This window comes from Cryphonectria parasitica (genome assembly GCF_011745365.1).
Source record: "Cryphonectria parasitica EP155 unplaced genomic scaffold M406scaffold_6, whole genome shotgun sequence".
Lineage (NCBI taxonomy): Eukaryota > Fungi > Ascomycota > Sordariomycetes > Diaporthales > Cryphonectriaceae > Cryphonectria > Cryphonectria parasitica.
The window spans coordinates 1,412,129-1,430,564 of NW_024468914.1; the positions used below are offsets into that span (position 1 = coordinate 1,412,129).

At 52.5% G+C, this 18,436-nt stretch overlaps 7 protein-coding genes across 7 annotated transcripts; 3 read left to right on the forward strand and 4 right to left on the reverse strand.

Annotated features, from left to right (window-relative positions):
• Window positions 1-402: 402 nt before the first annotated feature.
• On the forward strand, window positions 403-2,597 carry M406DRAFT_64466 (family 90 glycosyltransferase; the record flags this gene model as incomplete). Its single annotated transcript, XM_040924882.1, has 3 exons — window positions 403-634; window positions 791-1,375; window positions 1,489-2,597. The coding sequence occupies 3 exons, from the start codon at window positions 403-405 to the stop codon at window positions 2,595-2,597; spliced, it is 1,926 nt and encodes a 641-aa protein (XP_040774383.1).
• Window positions 2,598-4,852: 2,255 nt separating this feature from the next.
• AGA (arginase and proline metabolism) lies at window positions 4,853-6,357 on the forward strand. Its single transcript, XM_040926463.1, has 4 exons — window positions 4,853-5,093; window positions 5,213-5,802; window positions 5,868-5,943; window positions 6,016-6,357. Exons 1-4 carry the CDS (start codon window positions 4,878-4,880, stop codon window positions 6,181-6,183), a joined length of 1,050 nt encoding a protein of 349 aa, XP_040774384.1. The 5' UTR covers window positions 4,853-4,877; the 3' UTR covers window positions 6,184-6,357.
• Window positions 6,358-6,730: 373 nt separating this feature from the next.
• Window positions 6,731-7,497, reverse strand: M406DRAFT_357083 (uncharacterized protein). Its single transcript, XM_040923585.1, has one exon. The coding sequence runs from the start codon at window positions 7,462-7,464 to the stop codon at window positions 6,943-6,945; it is 522 nt and encodes a 173-aa protein (XP_040774385.1). The 5' UTR covers window positions 7,465-7,497; the 3' UTR covers window positions 6,731-6,942.
• Window positions 7,477-8,241, reverse strand: M406DRAFT_242654 (uncharacterized protein; the record flags this gene model as incomplete). The annotated part of the gene is made up of 2 exons (XM_040916180.1): window positions 7,477-7,600; window positions 7,877-8,241. Coding segments are annotated over 2 exons (489 nt in total), but the record flags the coding sequence as incomplete, so codon positions are not given.
• A 2,149-nt stretch (window positions 8,242-10,390) lies between these two features.
• Window positions 10,391-10,860, reverse strand: M406DRAFT_357084 (uncharacterized protein). Its single transcript, XM_040923586.1, has one exon. The coding sequence runs from the start codon at window positions 10,805-10,807 to the stop codon at window positions 10,496-10,498; it is 312 nt and encodes a 103-aa protein (XP_040774387.1). The 5' UTR covers window positions 10,808-10,860; the 3' UTR covers window positions 10,391-10,495.
• A 2,664-nt stretch (window positions 10,861-13,524) lies between these two features.
• M406DRAFT_347136 (NAD(P)-binding protein) lies at window positions 13,525-14,761 on the reverse strand (the record flags this gene model as incomplete). Its single annotated transcript, XM_040922256.1, has 3 exons — window positions 14,647-14,761; window positions 14,067-14,492; window positions 13,525-13,901 (listed from the first exon to the last, which is right to left on the reverse strand). Exons 1-3 carry the CDS (start codon window positions 14,711-14,713, stop codon window positions 13,525-13,527), a joined length of 870 nt encoding a protein of 289 aa, XP_040774388.1. The 5' UTR covers window positions 14,714-14,761.
• Window positions 14,762-16,353: 1,592 nt separating this feature from the next.
• On the forward strand, window positions 16,354-18,436 carry M406DRAFT_293095 (uncharacterized protein; the record flags this gene model as incomplete). The annotated part of the gene is made up of 5 exons (XM_040919068.1): window positions 16,354-16,509; window positions 16,632-16,736; window positions 16,800-17,182; window positions 17,349-17,645; window positions 17,688-18,436. The coding sequence occupies 5 exons, from the start codon at window positions 16,354-16,356 to the stop codon at window positions 17,839-17,841; spliced, it is 1,095 nt and encodes a 364-aa protein (XP_040774389.1). The 3' UTR covers window positions 17,842-18,436.

Here is an 18,436-nt window from a genome sequence, read left to right on the forward strand (position 1 = left end):
TTTCCTGTTCGGTCATTATTGCGTATGTCGGCGAATCTACCACAAACTTGACCTGTCGCAACGCTCAACCTCCTGCCGACGAGAGTGCTTCTTGTCCTCATTCTTTCTACGTCTCCTACCCGCTGCCCCTGCCATTGCAGAACTTTCACCACTTCCTCGGATTCCTGCTGTGCTAGATGCTGATGCTGACGCTGACGCTGACGCTGACTGCGACTGCGACGGCACCAAACCTTCCCACCACGGCCAGACCACCAATTACAATAGGCACAGAGATTCTCCTTTACCTATAGGCCAATCTTACGATCTTGGGTCCTCCATTTCTCTCTCTTTGCATCTGTCTGTCTCTCTCGACCTACCGACCAAGCACCTCTTCCCCGTCCGCTAAGCACTGAGCATGTTCCCATGCGCTGGGGAAGCGTGATTCCGCACAAGATGCGCTCGCCAGCGTTCCCTCCACGGCGACCCTCAGCCATCCTGCGCTATCTAATACCTGCCTTCTTGATCATCACCCTCTTCTACTACCTCAAACCTGCCCGCGAACCCCCGACTCCAGCACCAGGTGTCGACCTCGCCCGCCCTGCCCCACAGGCCAGCAGGCCCGAGCACGACGAGAATGGCCAACTTAAGCAGCAGAGTCCCGCCGGCAAGACGGGCGAGACCCCGTCTGAATACACTGCCAAGCAGCAGCACGAAGTCAACCAGCCCACACTGCCCCAGCAGGAACCCATAATCGACCTCTCAGGAACGAGGCCGGGCGGCGCCGACAGCGAGACGCCCAAGCAAGCCACAGGCAAAAACAACCACCCCATCGACCGCCTCATCGAGAACGCGCAGAAGGAATTCCAAGACACCCTCGCCGGGGAGTCCCACTCGCTCGCCGAGGCCGCCGCCGCCTACCGCAAGAAGAGGGGCCGCCACCCCCCGCCAGGTTTCGACCAGTGGTACAAATATGCACAGGAGCGCAATGCCGTCATGGTCGAGTCCTTCTGGGACCAAATTTACCACGACCTGGAGCCCTTCTGGGCGCTCCCGGCCGGCGAGATCCGCAAGGGCGCTTGGGACTACGAGATGACCATCAATGTGCGGTCGGGCGTGGCCAGCGCGGGGAGCGACTGGTTTTGGACGCAGATCTGGCTGAGCCTGGTCCAGACGATCCAGCACCTGCTGCCCGACATGGACATTGCGCTCAATGCCATGGACGAGCCGAGGCTGGTGGTGCCCTGGGAGAAGATGAACGAGTACATGAACAAGGCGGCCGCCGCAAGGGGTATGGTCCCGGCCAAGGACGCCATCAACAACTTCGAAGTGTTGGCTCCGCCGGGCCAGGGCCGTGAGCGTGACGTGGAGCTGCCGGAAAAGAACTGGGAGGGAACAAGTAAGTGCATAGACCTACCGACGAAGAGGGATCTCCTTTGATTTTGTTTCTTCCCTCGACTTTCTTTTGGTCTAGGGCCTTTTGAGATACTGATATGGTATGTCTCCTGCCAGAACCATACTGGGGGGTAGCGCAGCGAGGATGCGCCCCTGAAAGCCCTACGCGGAACGCAGAGAACATGACCGATTTTGACCACCCACCGACCTTTACGCACTCATTCGCCGAGCCTCACATGTACAAGGGCTTCGTTTCCAACTACACCATGTCGACCAGCATCTGCCACCAACCCGACCTGCAGGGCCTGAACGGCATGTTCATCGAGCCGCTCACGGTGTCGGCCACCAGGACGCTCTTCCCCATGTTCGGCGGGTCGAAGCTGTCTGTCAACAACGAGATCCTCCTGCCGGCGCCCATGTACTGGAACGAGGAGGAGAGGTTCACGGCGGGCGGCGATACGGGCGTGGACTGGCCGCTTAAAAAGGACGGGGTGGTCTGGCGCGGAGTCGCGACGGGAGGCAAGAACCGGCCCAACAACTGGAAGGCGTTCCAGCGGCACCGGTTCGTAGCCATGAACAATGCGACCAAGATCGAGCGCGCCGAGGACTGGACAGAGAAGCCCGTCAACTTCGAGCTTCCCTCACCGACATACGGGCTGGCGGCGCAGCGGCCCGTATCGGCGGACAGCCCCAAGACGAAGCTGGGCGAGTGGGTGGGCAACTGGTCGGACGTGGCGTTTGTGGACCTCATGTGCGAGCAGGAGGAGGCGGGCGGGCAGTGCCACTACACATCGCCGCACTTCAACGTGCAGGAGGGCATCCGGCTGGCGGAGCAGTTCGACTGGAAGTACCTCCCCGACATCGACGGCAACTCGTTCTCTGGCCGGTACCTTGGGTTCCTGCGGTCGACGAGCCTGCCGATCAAGGCGACGGTATACCGCGAGTGGCACGACTCGCGGCTGGTGGCGTGGAAGCACTTTGTGCCCATGGACAACCGGTACAGCGACTGGTTCGGCATCATGGAGTACTTTCTAGGCTACGGCGCCGAGAGGCCCGCGCACGACGCGGCAGCCGAGAAGATTGCGAGCGACGGGAAGGCGTGGGCTGAGAAAGTCTTACGACGCGAGGACATGCAGATCTATGTCCTGCGGCTGCTGCTCGAGTACGCACGAGTGAGCGACGAGAGGAGGGAGAAGATGGGATGGGTGGGCGACCTGACTGCATAAATGGTTCTGGCTACGGTACGAAAACCACATACGCACACACACGCGTCCGCATCCGGAATGAAGGGATGAAGAATGATCTGGACCCTTGCGAGACATGATTGCTATCCCCGTTCAGGACCTCCTCGGGCAACACCCTCCGTCCAGTCTTTGCCCGCAATAAGAGAGGCAGTCACAGTCATTTATATAATTGTACGAATCGCTTACAACAGTTTAAGTTGAGCTGGGATTATCGAAAGAGGGTTCTACGGTGTTCAGGGCGCTGGGCACAGGTTTTTCTTTGGGGGGTGGGCAAGATCTCCCTAGGCAAAGGAAGAAGGCGTCTTTTCTTCTTTCTTCTTCTCTTTTTAATTCCTGTTGTCTTTTGAGAGGATGTGTTTCCATCTTCTTTTCGGAATGACTGGATGAGCAAAAGCGGTATGAGGCTTGGGGGAGTTTGAGGACGGAGGGGGTCAGTCGAATTAGCCATGGTCTGTCTCTCTTACTCTCGCACAGGTCGAAAGCCACACACAACAACTTATGCACACGCGCATGACAGTAGCATACGTGCATAGGTATTCCTGTATGGTATATCTTTTGGATCGACGTGATATTATTAAATGGAAATAATGCATTATTCACATTATATACATCCTCCTATTTGATCGGTTTTTGTCGTTGTCTTGTCAGTGGTTTGTTGGCCTTTCCATTGCTTACACTCTCTTCTCTGAGATGAGATGAGAAATTCAGAAGATCCATGCATCCATTCATCCGCCCACCACGTCAATACCCCACGTGCATCTCGTCTCAATGCTACGTACGTGAGCTGTACCATGTACTATATTACTGCTTTTGGCGGAGCCGACCTCTTTGAGGAGCCGACACCGGCTGGCGGCTGGCCGCGGCTCTTGGGGGGAAGACAGTAGTGTGGGTGGTCCTGCCTCTGGCATTGGTGGGATCCCACCCAGGGAGTGGTATCTACCTATCTTATCACGAGAGCTGCGAATGACGGTGGAAAAGTGTTAGGACCAGGGTGATGATGGACAAAGGGGGGAAGGAGAGGGAGGCAGAAGGCCAGAGAGAAGGAAGTGACGGCCAACAAAAGGTGATGAATGTTCCTCGTCCTTGCCCACAGCTCCTCACACAGGTTCTTCTTGTTCTCTTTCTTCTTCTTTCTTTTTGTCTCCTGTAATACAATGCATGCAACTGCCGTGTGACCTCCCCAAACCTGGGCTCGGCAAGCGATGGTCGGGTCTGCTTGAAATACCGCACGCACTGCAACCCTGGCCCTGTCCCCCTTGTCGTATAGTATGTGCTGGCTTGCTTGGCCTTTGGCTCCTTGGGCTGATGGAGAAACCAAAAGCGATCCGTGTGGGTCCCTCATGACCTAGACGCCCATGTTGGCGCCGTCGCCAGGACCCTCTTTCGACCCCTAAGCGCAGGTGATGCCTATTCCTGCTTTTAGGGGAACAAGAAAAACACCATGATCAAGAAATCTTCTCAGACTGTTTGACCGTCTCCAGCCCCAAGCCCACATGGGGCCCCCCAAAGGTAAAAGCGAAGCCACCCCCCTCCCCTTCTCACTCTTCCCTCCCGTCTCTTGTCTCCGAGGGTTCGTTTTGTTGGTGTAATTATGTGTTATTCTTACGGCATAGCGCTGAGGGAGGCGGTGTCCTCCTGATACGTAGCTCCGAGGCCGAAAGGAAGGGCGGACTATTTAAAGGGCAGTGGATGGCTTGGTTGTGATGGTTTTGGCGGGTGAAATGGTTTTAGATTTTTGGGTTTGATAATATCTTTTTTTTTTTTTTTTTTTTACCTCGTGAGTTTCTTTTTACCGTCTCTACCCTTTTTAACCCTGAAGTGTTTCTAACTCGAACCAAAAAAAGAAAAAGGTTATAGACTGTCACAACGGAGAAACACTTTCACAAGCCAAAGAGAATTGCCTGCAACCTTGCCTGCCGCCGCTTGAACTAACGTCGTCATACTTAACGGGTTTCGAAAAAAGGGAACGAACGGACCAGCCGAGAGAGAAGGAATCCTTTTCTTCTTTCACCGTCACCGCTTGTTAAGGGTCTTCGTGGGGGGAATTGGTCTCGGAACAGGGCATTTCTTCTCTTACTTTCCACCTTGAAGAATCTTCTTCTTTCTCTCTCTTTTGTTTATTTCACTTCTTTCCTAAAACGGAAGAGAAAGCAAGGGGAACAATCCCGAGTCGGTCAACTATCATCCGCCCAAGGGAGAACAAAGACAAGAAAAACGAAGACAAGTCTAGCCAGTATCGAAACCACTTTAACGACCACCACAATGGCGCCGTCTACCCTTGAGAACAGGAGCGTCTCCGCTTCCGTCCCCGCCGGCGATGTCAACGACACCAACGGTAGCAAGAAGCGCAAGGCAAGCATGTCGCAGCAGACCTATGGTCACTACAACAAGGGCATGAACACGAGCATGATCCAGTCCAAGTTCCTCTCCAACCCGGAGGACTTGGGCATCGTCGCTGTGGGCTTCTCGGGTGGTCAGGTATGTTTTGTGTTCTCTTTCTTTCTTCCCTGCCTACTTGCCCTGCCTTCTCGTCACTCCTGCCACTTTTCTTGAACCCCGAGAGATCTAACATTATTCTTCTCTTCTTCCAACTAAAGTGCAAACCCGGTGTCGATGCTGCCCCCTCCGCCCTGATCGAGTCCGGCCTCCTCACCCAGCTCCGCGATGAACTGGGCTACCGCCTCCATGGCGACGACACCGTACACCTCTACACCGACCTCGTCCCCGCCGCCGGCGAAGATCCTCCCTACCGCGGCATGAAGAACCCTCGTGCCGTCTCTGCCGTGACCCGCCGCATTGCCGACCAGGTCTATAGCCACGCTAGCCAAGGCCGCCTCGTCCTCACCCTAGGTGGTGACCACTCCATCGCCATTGGCACCGTCGGCGGCACGGCGCGCGCCATACGCGAGAGGCTGGGTCGCGAGGTCGCCGTCATCTGGGTCGACGCGCACGCCGACATCAACACACCCGAGACGAGCGGGTCCGGCAACGTTCACGGCATGCCTGTCGCTTTCCTCACGGGCCTGGCGCGTGAGGATAAGGAGGAGTACTTTGGCTGGCTGCAGGAGGAGAACAGGTTGTCGCTGCGGAAGCTGGTGTACATTGGCCTGCGGGACGTCGATGCAGGCGAGAAGAGGATCCTGAGGGAGAACGGTATCCGTGCTTTCAGCATGTTTGATATCGACCGGTACGTTGGTCCCTCTCTGGAGAGAGGAAGAGAGACCATGGAGATGCTAACAGGGGAAAAAAAAGGCACGGAATTGGCCGCGTCATGGAGATGGCCCTCGCACACATCGGGAACGACACACCTATCCACCTCTCCTTTGACGTCGATGCTCTCGACCCCATGTGGGCCCCCTCTACAGGCACCCCCGTCCGCGGCGGCCTCACCCTTCGCGAGGGCGATTACATCGCCGAGTGCGTCCACGAGACCGGCAACCTGGTCGCCATGGATCTGGTCGAGGTCAACCCCAAGCTGGTCGCTGGCGAGAACGATGTCGGCGCCAACGAGACCGTCCGGGCCGGCTGCAGCCTGGTCAGGTGTGCACTGGGTGAGAGCCTGCTGTAGGCTGAATAAAGGAAAGAGACTGGGCTTGGACAAGAAGGTGGGGTGGCAAGACGGGGGGAGAGGGGGGGGGGGGGGTTTATGCATGTGCTCACCATTATAATTGATAGCATGAGATGCCGTGTATGCCAAGCAGAAGCACACTCGATTCACCAGCTAGAAGAAAAGTTCCCAATCATCGTTGCTCTCTTCAGTCTCTTCGTCTCTCTTGACCAATGTAGAGCCGTGACGTTTAAAAACGACCGCCTCCATAAAAACAGCCAATTCTTCAGTCAAGACTTCACTGTTTTCCGATATCAGATACTTCTTCCTTCTAAGAAACTTGTTGAAGCCCATCATAGCAAGGGTATCTTGAACACCAAGGTAGGCTCGAAATGGATACTTCTTCGCCGTTTCAGGTTGTCCACCGGTCCATAATCCATGGCCCACAATCTTTAACGTGTCGGTGCCAGGCAGCTCTCGAACAACAAGCATGAGTCCGTAATCGAAAGGCGACTCGACATAAGCTCTGGTCTTGAAAAGACACCAGTCTCCATCCTGCGCCGCTCGAGGCAAGAGCAAGTTCGAGCTCGCATCTTGATCAATGATCGCGTGATAGTCCGGATATTGGTAAATCTTCAACAATGGCTCCCAGCTTCCGCATAGAGACCAGCATGCATTAATCTTTTGAGCGAGATATCCCGAAAACCTGATGCTCCAGGTGTTCTGTGTTGGGGCCGACCTTTGGGGGTAGAGAAATCGGCGGTGTTTCTCTGCGTTGTTCTAACGCCCTGATGAATCCCAAGCTGAACGACCTTTTTGAGGAGGAAATCTTAGTGTCGAACACTTCGAGTATCTCGCCGACTTCTTCCACCTTCTCGTACCAATTAAGGTTGGGATGGTCAAGGCGCAAGTTTTCCTTCTCTGCATCACCTCCAACACCTCCACAACGACCTCGAAATCGTCATTTTCATAATCCGGCATGAGAGGTGCTTCTCCCTCCCAGTCGACCATGGCCAAAACCCCGAAGCACTTGTCTCTCGTGTACTGACATTGTAAGTCGGACGATCGAACTTCCCTTAACAACTCGATTAGGCTCTTCCTAGCGTTTCCGTCGGATGCGCTGGCCACGAGAAGGAATTCAGTTCTTGTGAACAGGTCACGTTCGTCGTGCACCTCTTCCTCAGCGGTAGAACGCAAGCGGTCATAGTCTCCATTGTAATCGCTGCTATTCCGGAACACATTTTTGCACACGGTGTATGTCAACCAGCCGTTGCGGAGAAATTCACGTTGCACCTCGGCCATTCTTTCCAACGTGGAGGCAGGAACAGTGTCATTCCCGCAGGAAAAGGTGACGTGCCTGCCGAGATGTTGCTCTTGGTATACCCATAGTCGTCGGAAATAAGGCCGGCGCATGAATGCCCTAAATTGCCGCCAAAAACTCCATAGCTTTTTAGAGCTTGTTTCCGAGCGGATACAGAGGGATCGATATCTCTCTTCCCACTCCTGGTCCAGAAACTGTGAGCGAAAAGTACAACAGGCGATTGAGTCTTGGAGATGCTCCTTGAACATCGAAGTCTCGGGTCCTGGATAGCACTCTTCCGTGAATGACAGCAGTCGTCGTGTTCTAGTGACGTCTTCGTAATCGAGTTCGGATAGGGCAGCTTCAATATCGTCAGAAAAGCGATATGAGATATCGTTCTGATGCTCGGAAAACTGAGACAGGGCAATTCTATTGTCGTTTGCGAACCGAAAGATGATGTCGCTCCCATCAGCCTGATCCCCGACACACGCAAGAACAATCTTGGCTTCGGAATAGGTCTGGCCCATGAGTGAGACTTGATGTCCCTTCTCCCCTGGGTGAAGTTGATCTATGCACACGGAGTCAATCCAGTACCAGGCCTCTTGGTCGTAGCCCCATGCCTGCCTCAACGCGGTATTGCAGTTCTGAGTGACCTTCAGCAGGTATCCGTTGACTGTAATTTGGGTTGTTTGGTTCAGGTCCCCCCAGGTATAGGAAATGGCGTTGTATCCACTTTGTTCGGTGTCCTTGCGTGCGACAGACTTCATCTGGCACTCGAGAAATGGTGTCTGACCTTCTGGGGCTAAGTTTCAGGTGACCTTGAGAAGCCGGATGTAGTTTTTCGGATCGACCAGAGGTTCGTATTGAAAAGGGAAGAAATCTGCAGGAGCAGTGTGGTTGCTTGCCATCTTTGATTTGAGGGAGAAATTCCAGTGACGATGTTGTGTAATGTAGGGAAAGGCGAGACGTAGCAATCATGCATCGGGGCAAAGAGGGTTGATGAGGAGAAGGGAGCATGGAGGGGAGTAAGAAATTGCTCAGGAGTGAACAAGATAGAAACTGGCTGACATGCAATAACAGCTAGCTCCCGTTTTCACTGGCACTGCCTACTTGACAAAGCCACACTGCTGGAGCCTCAGCTCTAGCCTGACAGGGCAAGAGATTGTTTGGAGACTCACGGGGGTGGTCATGATATTTAGCTGCATTTTATTATACTTGTATCACTGAGGCATCCTGGACACTCACTGCCTAGTTTTGTGCTAGTGTTGATTGCTGCATATTCACCAAGTTCACAGCTTGACTGGATTGTGATAAGTAAACTGAAGTACACGCCAGACAATTACTCGAGCCCTGATTCCAAGGCAGTTTGGATCAGTCTCGAGAGATTGAAACAGTAATTTGGAGAGCCATGCATTTGAGATAACGCCATCCATGTTATAACACCACACTCGGTACCCAGACAAGACACTTAGACAGATATTACAAGATAATAATGGATGCCTCATATGTGGCTGAGGATGAAGGATGCATTTAGCCCGGTATGCCCTACCTTATCTTCTTTTCTCTGCTATGGTTCAACAAAACATACCACCCCAGCTTGTCTCCACGACCATGCCGGGCATATGACAAGGCTTATGATATGAAGTGTAAAATATGCTCAGTTGGCTGTTCTCTAGCAAAGCCGCCACTATATCTTGCTTGTCATCAGTTTCGCTCTTCTCCCTTTAGACTCTCATATGCAAGAAAGTAGGACCCTCTGTCTGCCTTCTCATCTGATTAATTACACATCTTCTCATGTACTATAATGCTTATTTCTTAGGCCTTTCTTTGATCCTATTCTCCAAAGTTATAGATATCCATAGCTCGGCAAAGACTATGTAAGTAGCTATTGAATCTCTCCTAGATATAGCATATAATGCATATCTCTTGATATCTGGACATGATGCATGTAGATCTGCCATTGGACCTTCGAAAGCCACCGCAGTGTCTATCGTTTTCGAGCAGGTGTCCCACTGGTCAGCCTCACAGGAATCGGAGATCTTAAGCTTGAATTCTGAGGACGAAAAGCTTCTCCTCTTTGTGATACAGTGTAATTTCGAGGTCACCACCTTGCCTGACGTCTGTAGAAACTGCCTTGAACTCATGGGGAGGACGAGCGTGCTGCGATAAAGAAAGAGCAGCACAAGTGAGAGACTACTCTAGAGGACAAGCACCGCTCAGGGCTACAGCAGAGCTATTGCTCGAGTTTCACAAGTTCACAAGGGCGCAGCCAAGATCAAACCACGGATGAGTCTCAAGTATTTCAGCTCATCATCTGCGCGTCTTGCAGACTTGGCAATGCGCACGGCCTGCAATCGTCGCAGCCTGGAGACAAGTAGGTAATTACCAGTGGAACCTGTGCGGGACAACGAACGGTCATTACTTTATGTATTTTTGTGCAAGGGGTGGAGAAGTAGAGGCGTCTCGCCTGTGTACTCGGAAAGTTAGACATGAAGATAGCTAAGCTCTGCTCATCACCAATCCACTCGTGCAAAGTGAGGTGTCCGAGCCATAACCAGTCGCAACTTGAGGCAGCTTTGCCCTATAATTTGAGACAGAGAACATGGGCTCCTTGTATGCTCAAGTATAGATCTTTCAGACTAACATGAGTGATAGTCTCTTTTTAGTGGAAGAAGAAAGATTGAGCTCAAGTTTGATTGCACCTGGCACGGTGTATCCTCACCGCCTGTTCCATTCGCAGTTCGTGTGGACTATAACCTTCTAGTCTGGACGCCAGCCTCTGCTCCCGTCCACTGGAGTGTATGAAATGCCACAGCCCAACATTCGACAGAAAGTACAGAGTGTACCATAGCGGCCAGCCTATCAGCCGGTCATCTACACGCCTGTCAGGCTCAAATTGCAATCTCGACCCTCGTGAGAATACGTCTGACACTAGATTCTATATAACCACTTATTCTAGAATCCAATGCATACCATGTCGTTTCTGTCATCATGCATGATTGTTAGAACTCGAAGAGGATGTTGCGCACCACCTCACTTTGCGACCGAACCAGGTGCCCACATCAGCCAACCAAGCAGGCTGCCCCGTCCTCGTTCGTGGACCTGACTATGCGAAGCCACTCGGTCCGAAGAGCGCTTCAGATCCTCCGCTGCCATCATCGACTCTTGATCCTGTGCCTTGTCTTCGACCCGCACAGCGGGCTGCTCAGCCACGGCGATCTCTCCGCCTCTGCCCGAGCGATCCCGCCACACATCGCCAAAGATGTACGCCATTGTAAGTGCCGCCACAATTACGGCCGGCCAGACCATAGCAGAGTTGCGAATCGACTCGTAACTCTCCTCCATATCTCTGATAGACCGCTTCAGCAGTGCGATCTCGTCCTCCGCGGCCTCCAGCTTGGCAGCCATCGCCCTGAACCTCTTCGCCTGTCCGTAAGGGTCTGCGTGGTCCAAGGACTCCTGGAAGTCCGAGGCGGCCTCGGCGGCCTCGCGCTCAGCCTCCTGGGCCTCACGTGCTGCATCGCTGGACGCGCCTGGGGCGGGGGCAAAAGGGTTGACCTCGCTGGAGCGGATGAGGTGGATGTGGGATGAGTACTCGGTTCGTGGGATGCCTCGCTCTCGAGAGAGGTACTGGGACTCACGGGAGCCGGCGAGGCCGCCCAGGTTGAAGAGGATGTTGCGGGAGGGCGGGGTGGTGTGGAATTGGCGGGATGAGGGGGGGGGCACGCGTATCAGCCCACGCGAGCGGAGGGGCAAGCTGGGTAGTCGGGCCATGGTAATGACAGAAAGAAGGACAGAATCCTTGTGCATAGCAAAAGCAATATTTATGAAGACACCAAGACTTGTGGCTGTTGTTGGTGATGTCGCAGGCCAGGAGACCAATTGATGTTGATGGCCAGAGATTGAGGTGGTGGTGGTGTTGGACAGCTTGATTGAGGGGCATGATGTTCTACAGCATGCGTGGCAGGGCCCCTCTGAGGTTTGGAGAAGCAACCCCGCGTTGCTGCATTCTGAATACAGCAGGTGGTGATGAGCAAAGAATCAGATTACCTAAGTAACCTTCAACGTCCATTGGCTGTTTCTGGACATATTCCAGCTGTCTGATTCTTCAACTGTGTCTACATCGTTCGCATTGACAAGGCTGGGAGCTGGTATGTGATTTCTGATTCATGGCTGAGAACTGCTATAATCCAGTGCACTGTCTGGGCACTCTAATTCTCGCAGCCTTGTACCCTTCATTGTCAGTCAGTGCTTCGCATTGCATTTCTGAACAGGACAAGGGCCTCCTCATTAGGAAAATAGAGGACTAAAGTCATGCAGACTTTCAGCCTCAGATCATGACTCGAACCTGGACTCGGAGCAATGGAAGTTGTCCAGCACTACTAGCTCAAGTACTAGCCCTGCTGCTCACCACTATACTATGTAGAACTCATGTCATGTTTGTGCATTTGATTTATGGCAGAGAATTGCCAGAGTACTTTTGTCTTGACAGCAATTGCGTTACAGTAGCACAACCCTTCCCAAATAATAGCACAGAATGCTGGTCTTGTGAGCTCTGTTGTCACTGCAAACTCTGAGCAACTGACTGCTGCAGTGGCAAGGAATCCCGTTGATGGTTCAAGACCATGGCTTGACTGTTGTACCACCAAGAGTTCAAGAGACATCGATGGACCATTGTCTGATTTTTAACATTAACATGCTACCGTGCACAGGTCTTGCATGTTATTGAGTTTGCTTCTCAGGACTTTAGATATAATCTTATCTTGTCATTCATTCTAGCATCTGCTCACAGTGGACAGTCAAGTACCGGGCTTTGAAGTAGCTCTCCTGTCACAGCATTGAACATCTTATCAGATCAAGCGGTTCCATTTCATATCTAATCTGTTTTTTATGTCCGTAGTCTCGGACATGTCAAGCACGTGTCAGACATGGTTAGAACAATGCATTGTCGCAAGTGTTCAACGACAACTGGCTGCTAAGAGCTATTATCACGATCCGGCAATCGAAGTGATAAGCATCTGCATATGGACTTCCAGGGCAAGCGAGTCCAACCCCTTGGTCAATGGGACCCGCTGTTTCTGACCTGTAGACCCCGCAGCGGTCAGCAGAGGCCTCTATTCCCAAAACGAAAGGCCCAATTTGTTGGTCCCTGTAGTCCGCTTTTTTGTGGTCAAGTGGGTGGTGTCATGAGGGTTACGCCTACATTTAACGGGCGGAGCTTACCGGCTGCTGCGACGAAAAATCTCATCATTGACCCTCATGAAGTTCGGTACGGTGGACGCGCAAGATAATCTCGCTTGCCCTAAAACTTTTGCCACGGAGTTGGCGAGTATGTCAGCCTGATTTGAGACCTCCACGAGTAGGGGTCATTGCACATCTATACTACATACATAGTACATAGTACTACGTAGGACCAAGAGGAGTGGGACACCGGTTGGAATGAGCCAACCAAAAGAATTATGCACAATACAGTACCAAAGTAGGAGCCGTTGCAGTTATGAGAAGCCAATTTGAGGAAAACCACTGGAGTCCTACTAACGGAATTGAGATTGGCACAAAATGTGCCGTCCGGGATGGGACGAGGGCGGTTTAAGGTTGTTGCCGTGCATTCGCATCGACCTGCTGTAAAGGACATTCAGTCTTGATAAGGAGAAAAGATGACTTCATATGGGGAACCTCCTTGCCCCTCTCCCCCTCTGCAGACCAGGCTCTGGACAATCCAAGGGGGCCGTTTCGTATGTTGATCCAGTTGACGGTGGAGCGTTGGTTTCCACCTGAACCTGACATTTTGCAAGAGGCATGAGGCGGTGACAGGATGATTAGGCGCCCTGACAGAGCCTCTCCACGTCACATTACGAGCTCAGGGGGAGGAGTCTCTTAACCATGCGCACACGCTCGGTATGTATAGTAAAACCAGATCATACGGGAAATGGGTAACTTGATGCAAATCTCTACCTCGTCTGCCTTTGCAGGTCGCCATGTAGAAAGTAAACGTGACTCCATCCTCCTTACTATGAGTAGCAAATCCATTTCCCTTTGCGGAAACATGGTAGTACTATGATTTAAGCCTGTGCACCAGCCGCCAGAACTTCCAGGGCACGCCGCAGGACGTCATCCTCGGCAGGGTAGTCGGGCCCCCTGATGGCCTCAGCGGCGGGCAGCAGGGTGCTCTCGTCAATCTCCTTGTACTTGCCCGTCTGCACCTGGATGGCCTGGCCATTGCGCGCGGTATCGGCCATCAGCAGGGCCGCAGCACGACCGACGGCAGAGGCAGGCTGGATCTCGACGTTGATCTTGGCCATGATCTCCTTCAGGCCCGGAAGGACGCTGCTCTCGGTCCATGTCGGGCAGATGGTGTTGATGCGGATGGGCAGGTTGGCCGCGCCCAGCAGCGGGTGCAGGCCGCGGGCGAACCCAAGCACAGCATGCTTGGCCGTTGCTGGGGAAGAAGACCGTGCGTATTAGTTGCAGGCACAAGCATTGATCGGGCCGTTACACTACGACAGGAGAATATAATCCTCGCGGAAGCAGGGGTTTGGGTGAAGGCTATTGTAAAAATAAAATGAATATATGAAAGAATAATAGTAAGAGAAAACAAACGTACCATAGTCTACGGCACGGCACCGCTGGATCCCCATGGTGGAAGCATTGACAACAATGCTGCCACCCTCGGGCTGCTGGCGCAAGTAGTAGATGGCCAGGGTGCCGGTGTTAATGACACCCTTCAAGCTCACGTCCAAGAGGTCGTACGAGGGCTCCTTGAGGTCGCCATTCTCGTCCACCGCAGTGGCCAGGTAGTCAGCCCGGGGACCCAGTCCGGCGTTGGCAAAGACGTGGTCGATCTTGCCATATGTCTCCTTGGTCTTCTTGAACAGGGCATTAAGCTGGGCCCAGTTGGCGACATCGGTTTGGACGAAGGTGAAGCTTCCAGAGGGCGACTCAGTCGGTGGGGCCACATCGCCATTGACGACAGATGCACCTAGAGACAGCAGCAGTTGCACGGTCGCGAGACCAATTCCGGACGAGCCTCCTGAATAGACGAGAGTGACAGGTCATATCATGTCAGGATTCATATTCCCCTTTTCGTTACACGAGGAGGAATGGAAGAGGGGGCAAACAGGAATAGGAAACAAAAGACGGGGAAAAGGAAAGAGAATGAACTGATTCAGGAAAACGATTCATACCTGTCACAATGACAACCTTGCCCTTCAGGGCGCTCAGATCACCATCGTTGATATAGAGTTCGGCCATTTTGGGGGTTAACTTGCTGGGATAGGTTTCGAAAATTGCTACGTAAATAAGAAAAACAACAAAAGGATAAAGGGCAACCACAGGAACAGTTTCAATGGAACGTCCGCTGCAGGTAACCCCTTAATATCGCTGTTGCTTGTGTGGCAGAACGGGGCGGTCCAGCAGCAGACACCTGGAGCTGGACATGGAGCATGGAGATTTTACCTGATAGCCCCTGTCCGTTACTACTTTCGACCCATGTTCATACACATGTTATGTATGCACATGAATCGGTTGCGCAGTAGGGCTACCACCATCTTCATAAACATTCTGCAGGCGACTGTGACCTTACCTTAGCACGTGCTTAGGATGCTCAAAGTATGTTTGGGATCGTACTATGGTACCATAGGTTTGGTAGTCGGGACCTGATTGATGATGTGTGAACCTAAAATACTACCCAAATGTCAGCCCTACGTTCATTTCAATCTACTATAGTAGAACAATGAACCAATACCCTACCTCGCATGTGCGGCTATTCATAACCAAAGCACTGCTGCGGTAAAAGCCGACGATGAGAGGACGACTTGATGGCCTCTCTTGTTGGCTCGGAGTGGCCTGGGTGGATGCGCAGGGCAAAACCGGATAATCCGGCTACTTGCGCTATGTACTATGGGACGGGGCACGACAGGCCAGATTCAGAGCATAGTACATATTCACCATTGCCAAAGTAGCATCGGTAGCATGGACGCCAAGTGGGTCGTGGCTCTCGAACCTGGGCCATCCAGGCAATGTGCCCATGTTGTAATTTTTTCTCTCTCTCTTTTCTTTCCTTTTCCTCCTTTCTTCTGTCTCCATAACTGGGACACAGATCCACCACTGAGACGGGTGCGCAGATCGTTCAACGGTGCAACCCTTGCTGGACGACTCAGGTGTCAGGGTACAGTGTCTGTATGTACTATGGTAGTGGAGAAACACACTCGAAAGACAGAACACAACTGGCCAACCTTCGTGTGGCGAGTTGCTTGGATGCCCTGGTTCCCCGAGGATGTCGTCAACGTTACAAGGACGTGACCAAGCCTCGGCTCGAGGGCTACACTACTATATGCATGGTATGCAGCTCGCATGAGGTTTCTCCTATTTATGTTCCCTTCAGGAATCGACTTGCATCTCTTGATTTCGAGATCGGGTCGGTGAAATTTTCTTTCCATTGGAGGGCGTTTTCTAGTACCACCGTTCATTAGTATGAACCTATCGTAAGATCATATGTTTACTTTAGACCTCAGTCCAAGGACTTGGACCCGTTTTGCTTGGTTTGGAACCCGTTATTATGGAGATGGCACCCAGGATCAAATTTCCAGTATTTTGAGTTTCTCGCCCTGTTGATCCTCAGGTTATGCCAGGGTCCTCTTATATTGGGGACTAGGGGCCCGATCCGTCGCGCTTGTTTCTTCCCTTAGCCTTCGAGCCGGTACTTGAGAGCGTACATTTGAGGGAAAGCTCTTTTTCTTGTTTATATGGGGATCCCGTCCGCTACATCAAAGTGTTATGTTGTTGGTCCTTGTTTGGGGTTCATGATTCTTCCTGTCCAGAAGCCACCCTCCCCTTCCCTCTTCTTCCTTCCTCTGTCATGAGCAGTGCCGCTCGGTGCTCTTCGATACGCCATGGTTGAGCCAGCCGGTGTGGGAGTGCCTCTGCTCCGGGTCACGATCCTATTCCTCGTCTTGACATGGGTAACTGTCATCGTACGTGTGTCAGTGAGAAGATGGCTTCGGCCCGAGGCCAAGGGGTTGGATGATCTGATGATGTGCATCGGTCTCGTAAGTCCTCTTTCTGATGATCTCTAGGGCGTAATGTCTACATTCAACTATGCACTGTTTTCGAGGAAATTTGGAATAAACAGACACGACAGCGCTCTAACCCCTAATGCCGGAAATTTCAGGTCCTCTACACAGTCACATGCTCTTTGGTTATCGTATGTTGTTATCACGGCGCAGGGCAGCTGTCGGAACACCTTACGGCGATAGACATTATGCAGGGAACAAAGGTGCGCACCACCAGGCGAGAATCATTCATCAGGCAGCAACGATGTTGACGATGCTGCCTCTAGGTATTTTTCATCGCCGAATTCTTCTACGCCGGCTGTACCGTCCCGATCAAGAGCAGCATCTGTGTCTGTCTGATACGCGTGGCCGATGGACGTCGTCGATTCTCGTGGACTCTATGGGGTCTCGTTGCGCTGCAGTTCATGGCGGCCATCATCTTCTTCGCAGGCATCTCCAACATCTGCCACCCGATTACGACTCTCTGGGGCGAGACCACCTACGGTACCTGTGATTCGAAGCTCAACAGCAGCGTTAGCTTCCTCTTCTCTGCCGTCTCCATATTGACGGATGTGACCTTGGCCATCCTGCCTGCCATCTTGATTTGGCCTATCCAGATGAAACGTCGCCTCAAGGTCTCTGTGGCTATCATCCTCGGAATGGCTGCCTTGTGAGTGACTGCATTCATGAACTTTTTTAACTTGTCCTTCCTCACCCCCCCCCCCTTTTGTTTTGTTTTTTTTTCAAAAACAAGAATAAGCAAAACAACCCCAACAACATTCGTCTTCTCTTCTACCTGCTGTCGACGACTGACCAACTGACTCTTCTTCCTCCAGTGCGAGTTGTGCCACCATCATCCGACTTCGTTACTTGACCTTGTACGACAACCAAGCTGAGTTTATGTACAGCGCAGGCCCCATCGGGCTATGGTCCGTCGTCGAAGAAGGAATCAGCATCGTTGCCGGCTCTCTGCCCGCCCTCCGCCCCCTGCTTAGCCTGCCTATGTTTGGAGGCACCAGAGACGCCAGCAAAGGGATCTCGAATCCCGAGACGGACTTGCAGACATGGGGGGCGGGCGACAAAAGGGACGTGGCAGATGACCTCACAGACAGCATGAAGATGCAGACCTTTGTGTCGGGCAGCAGCAGCAACCACCCAACCAACAACAAAGTAAGGATCTCGAAGGACGGGGACAGCGATGGAGAGAGCCAGACTCACATCCTCAAAGAGACGCACGTCATGGTTTCGACCGAGCATATAAACTCCACAGGAACCGAGGAGTGGACAAAGCGACGGGTCAACGGTTGGGATCGAGCGGCAGACAAGTGACATCAAACAAAAGATGGATCATTAATAAACCTTTATTTCGGAGGGATCCTTGAGAGTCTGTATTTGTGTCGCCGTGTCTGGCTCGTCGAGTTTTCGAGCTCCGAACCGTGCCACGGCAGCCGAGTAATGGTCGGGACTCTCAACCCTTGGGACAAAACCGCACTCCGTTCTTGTCGCAAGACCTACAACAGTACTGTAACTCCGTTAGGCGCATACCTGGCCGAGTAACCTACTGTAACTACTCCGGCACTGCGATATCATAACAACAGTGCTGGATTCACTGAGTGTTCTTCGAGGAACGGGTTAGGAAGAGTTGTAGGTCAGATCCGAGTTTGTTCCGGGGCCGGTGCTTCGAGAACTCGGGGGTCCGGCGACCCACTCTATTAGCCGCTTGGTTGGCCCCGAGGACTTATTAATTCGTGGATGAGGTCATGCATTTGAGCTGGTCTATTATGACGACACTCTGATCCAGCGCATCAGTGCTGCTGAAATCACTTATGACATAGGTTCGCTGATCTCAAATCGAGAAAACTGCGGTATATGAGTGTTCAATGTTGTACATACCTTAATAGAAAGCGAATTACTCGGTTGACTC

What these genes read in the sequence shown, in the direction of transcription:
- AGA (XM_040926463.1), top strand. Translation starts at nt 4,878, where the DNA reads ATGGCGCCGTCTACCCTTGAGAACAGGAGCGTCTCCGCTTCCGTCCCC. An exon ending in TGGGCTTCTCGGGTGGTCAG is followed by an intron (nt 5,094 to 5,212) that starts GTATGTTTTGTG and finishes TTCCAACTAAAG; the next exon opens with TGCAAACCCGGTGTCGATGC. An exon ending in AGCATGTTTGATATCGACCG is followed by an intron (nt 5,803 to 5,867) that starts GTACGTTGGTCC and finishes GGGAAAAAAAAG; the next exon opens with GCACGGAATTGGCCGCGTCA.
- M406DRAFT_357083 (XM_040923585.1), bottom strand. Translation starts at nt 7,464, where the DNA reads ATGGCCGAGGTGCAACGTGAATTTCTCCGCAACGGCTGGTTGACATAC.
- M406DRAFT_357084 (XM_040923586.1), bottom strand. Translation starts at nt 10,807, where the DNA reads ATGGAGGAGAGTTACGAGTCGATTCGCAACTCTGCTATGGTCTGGCCG.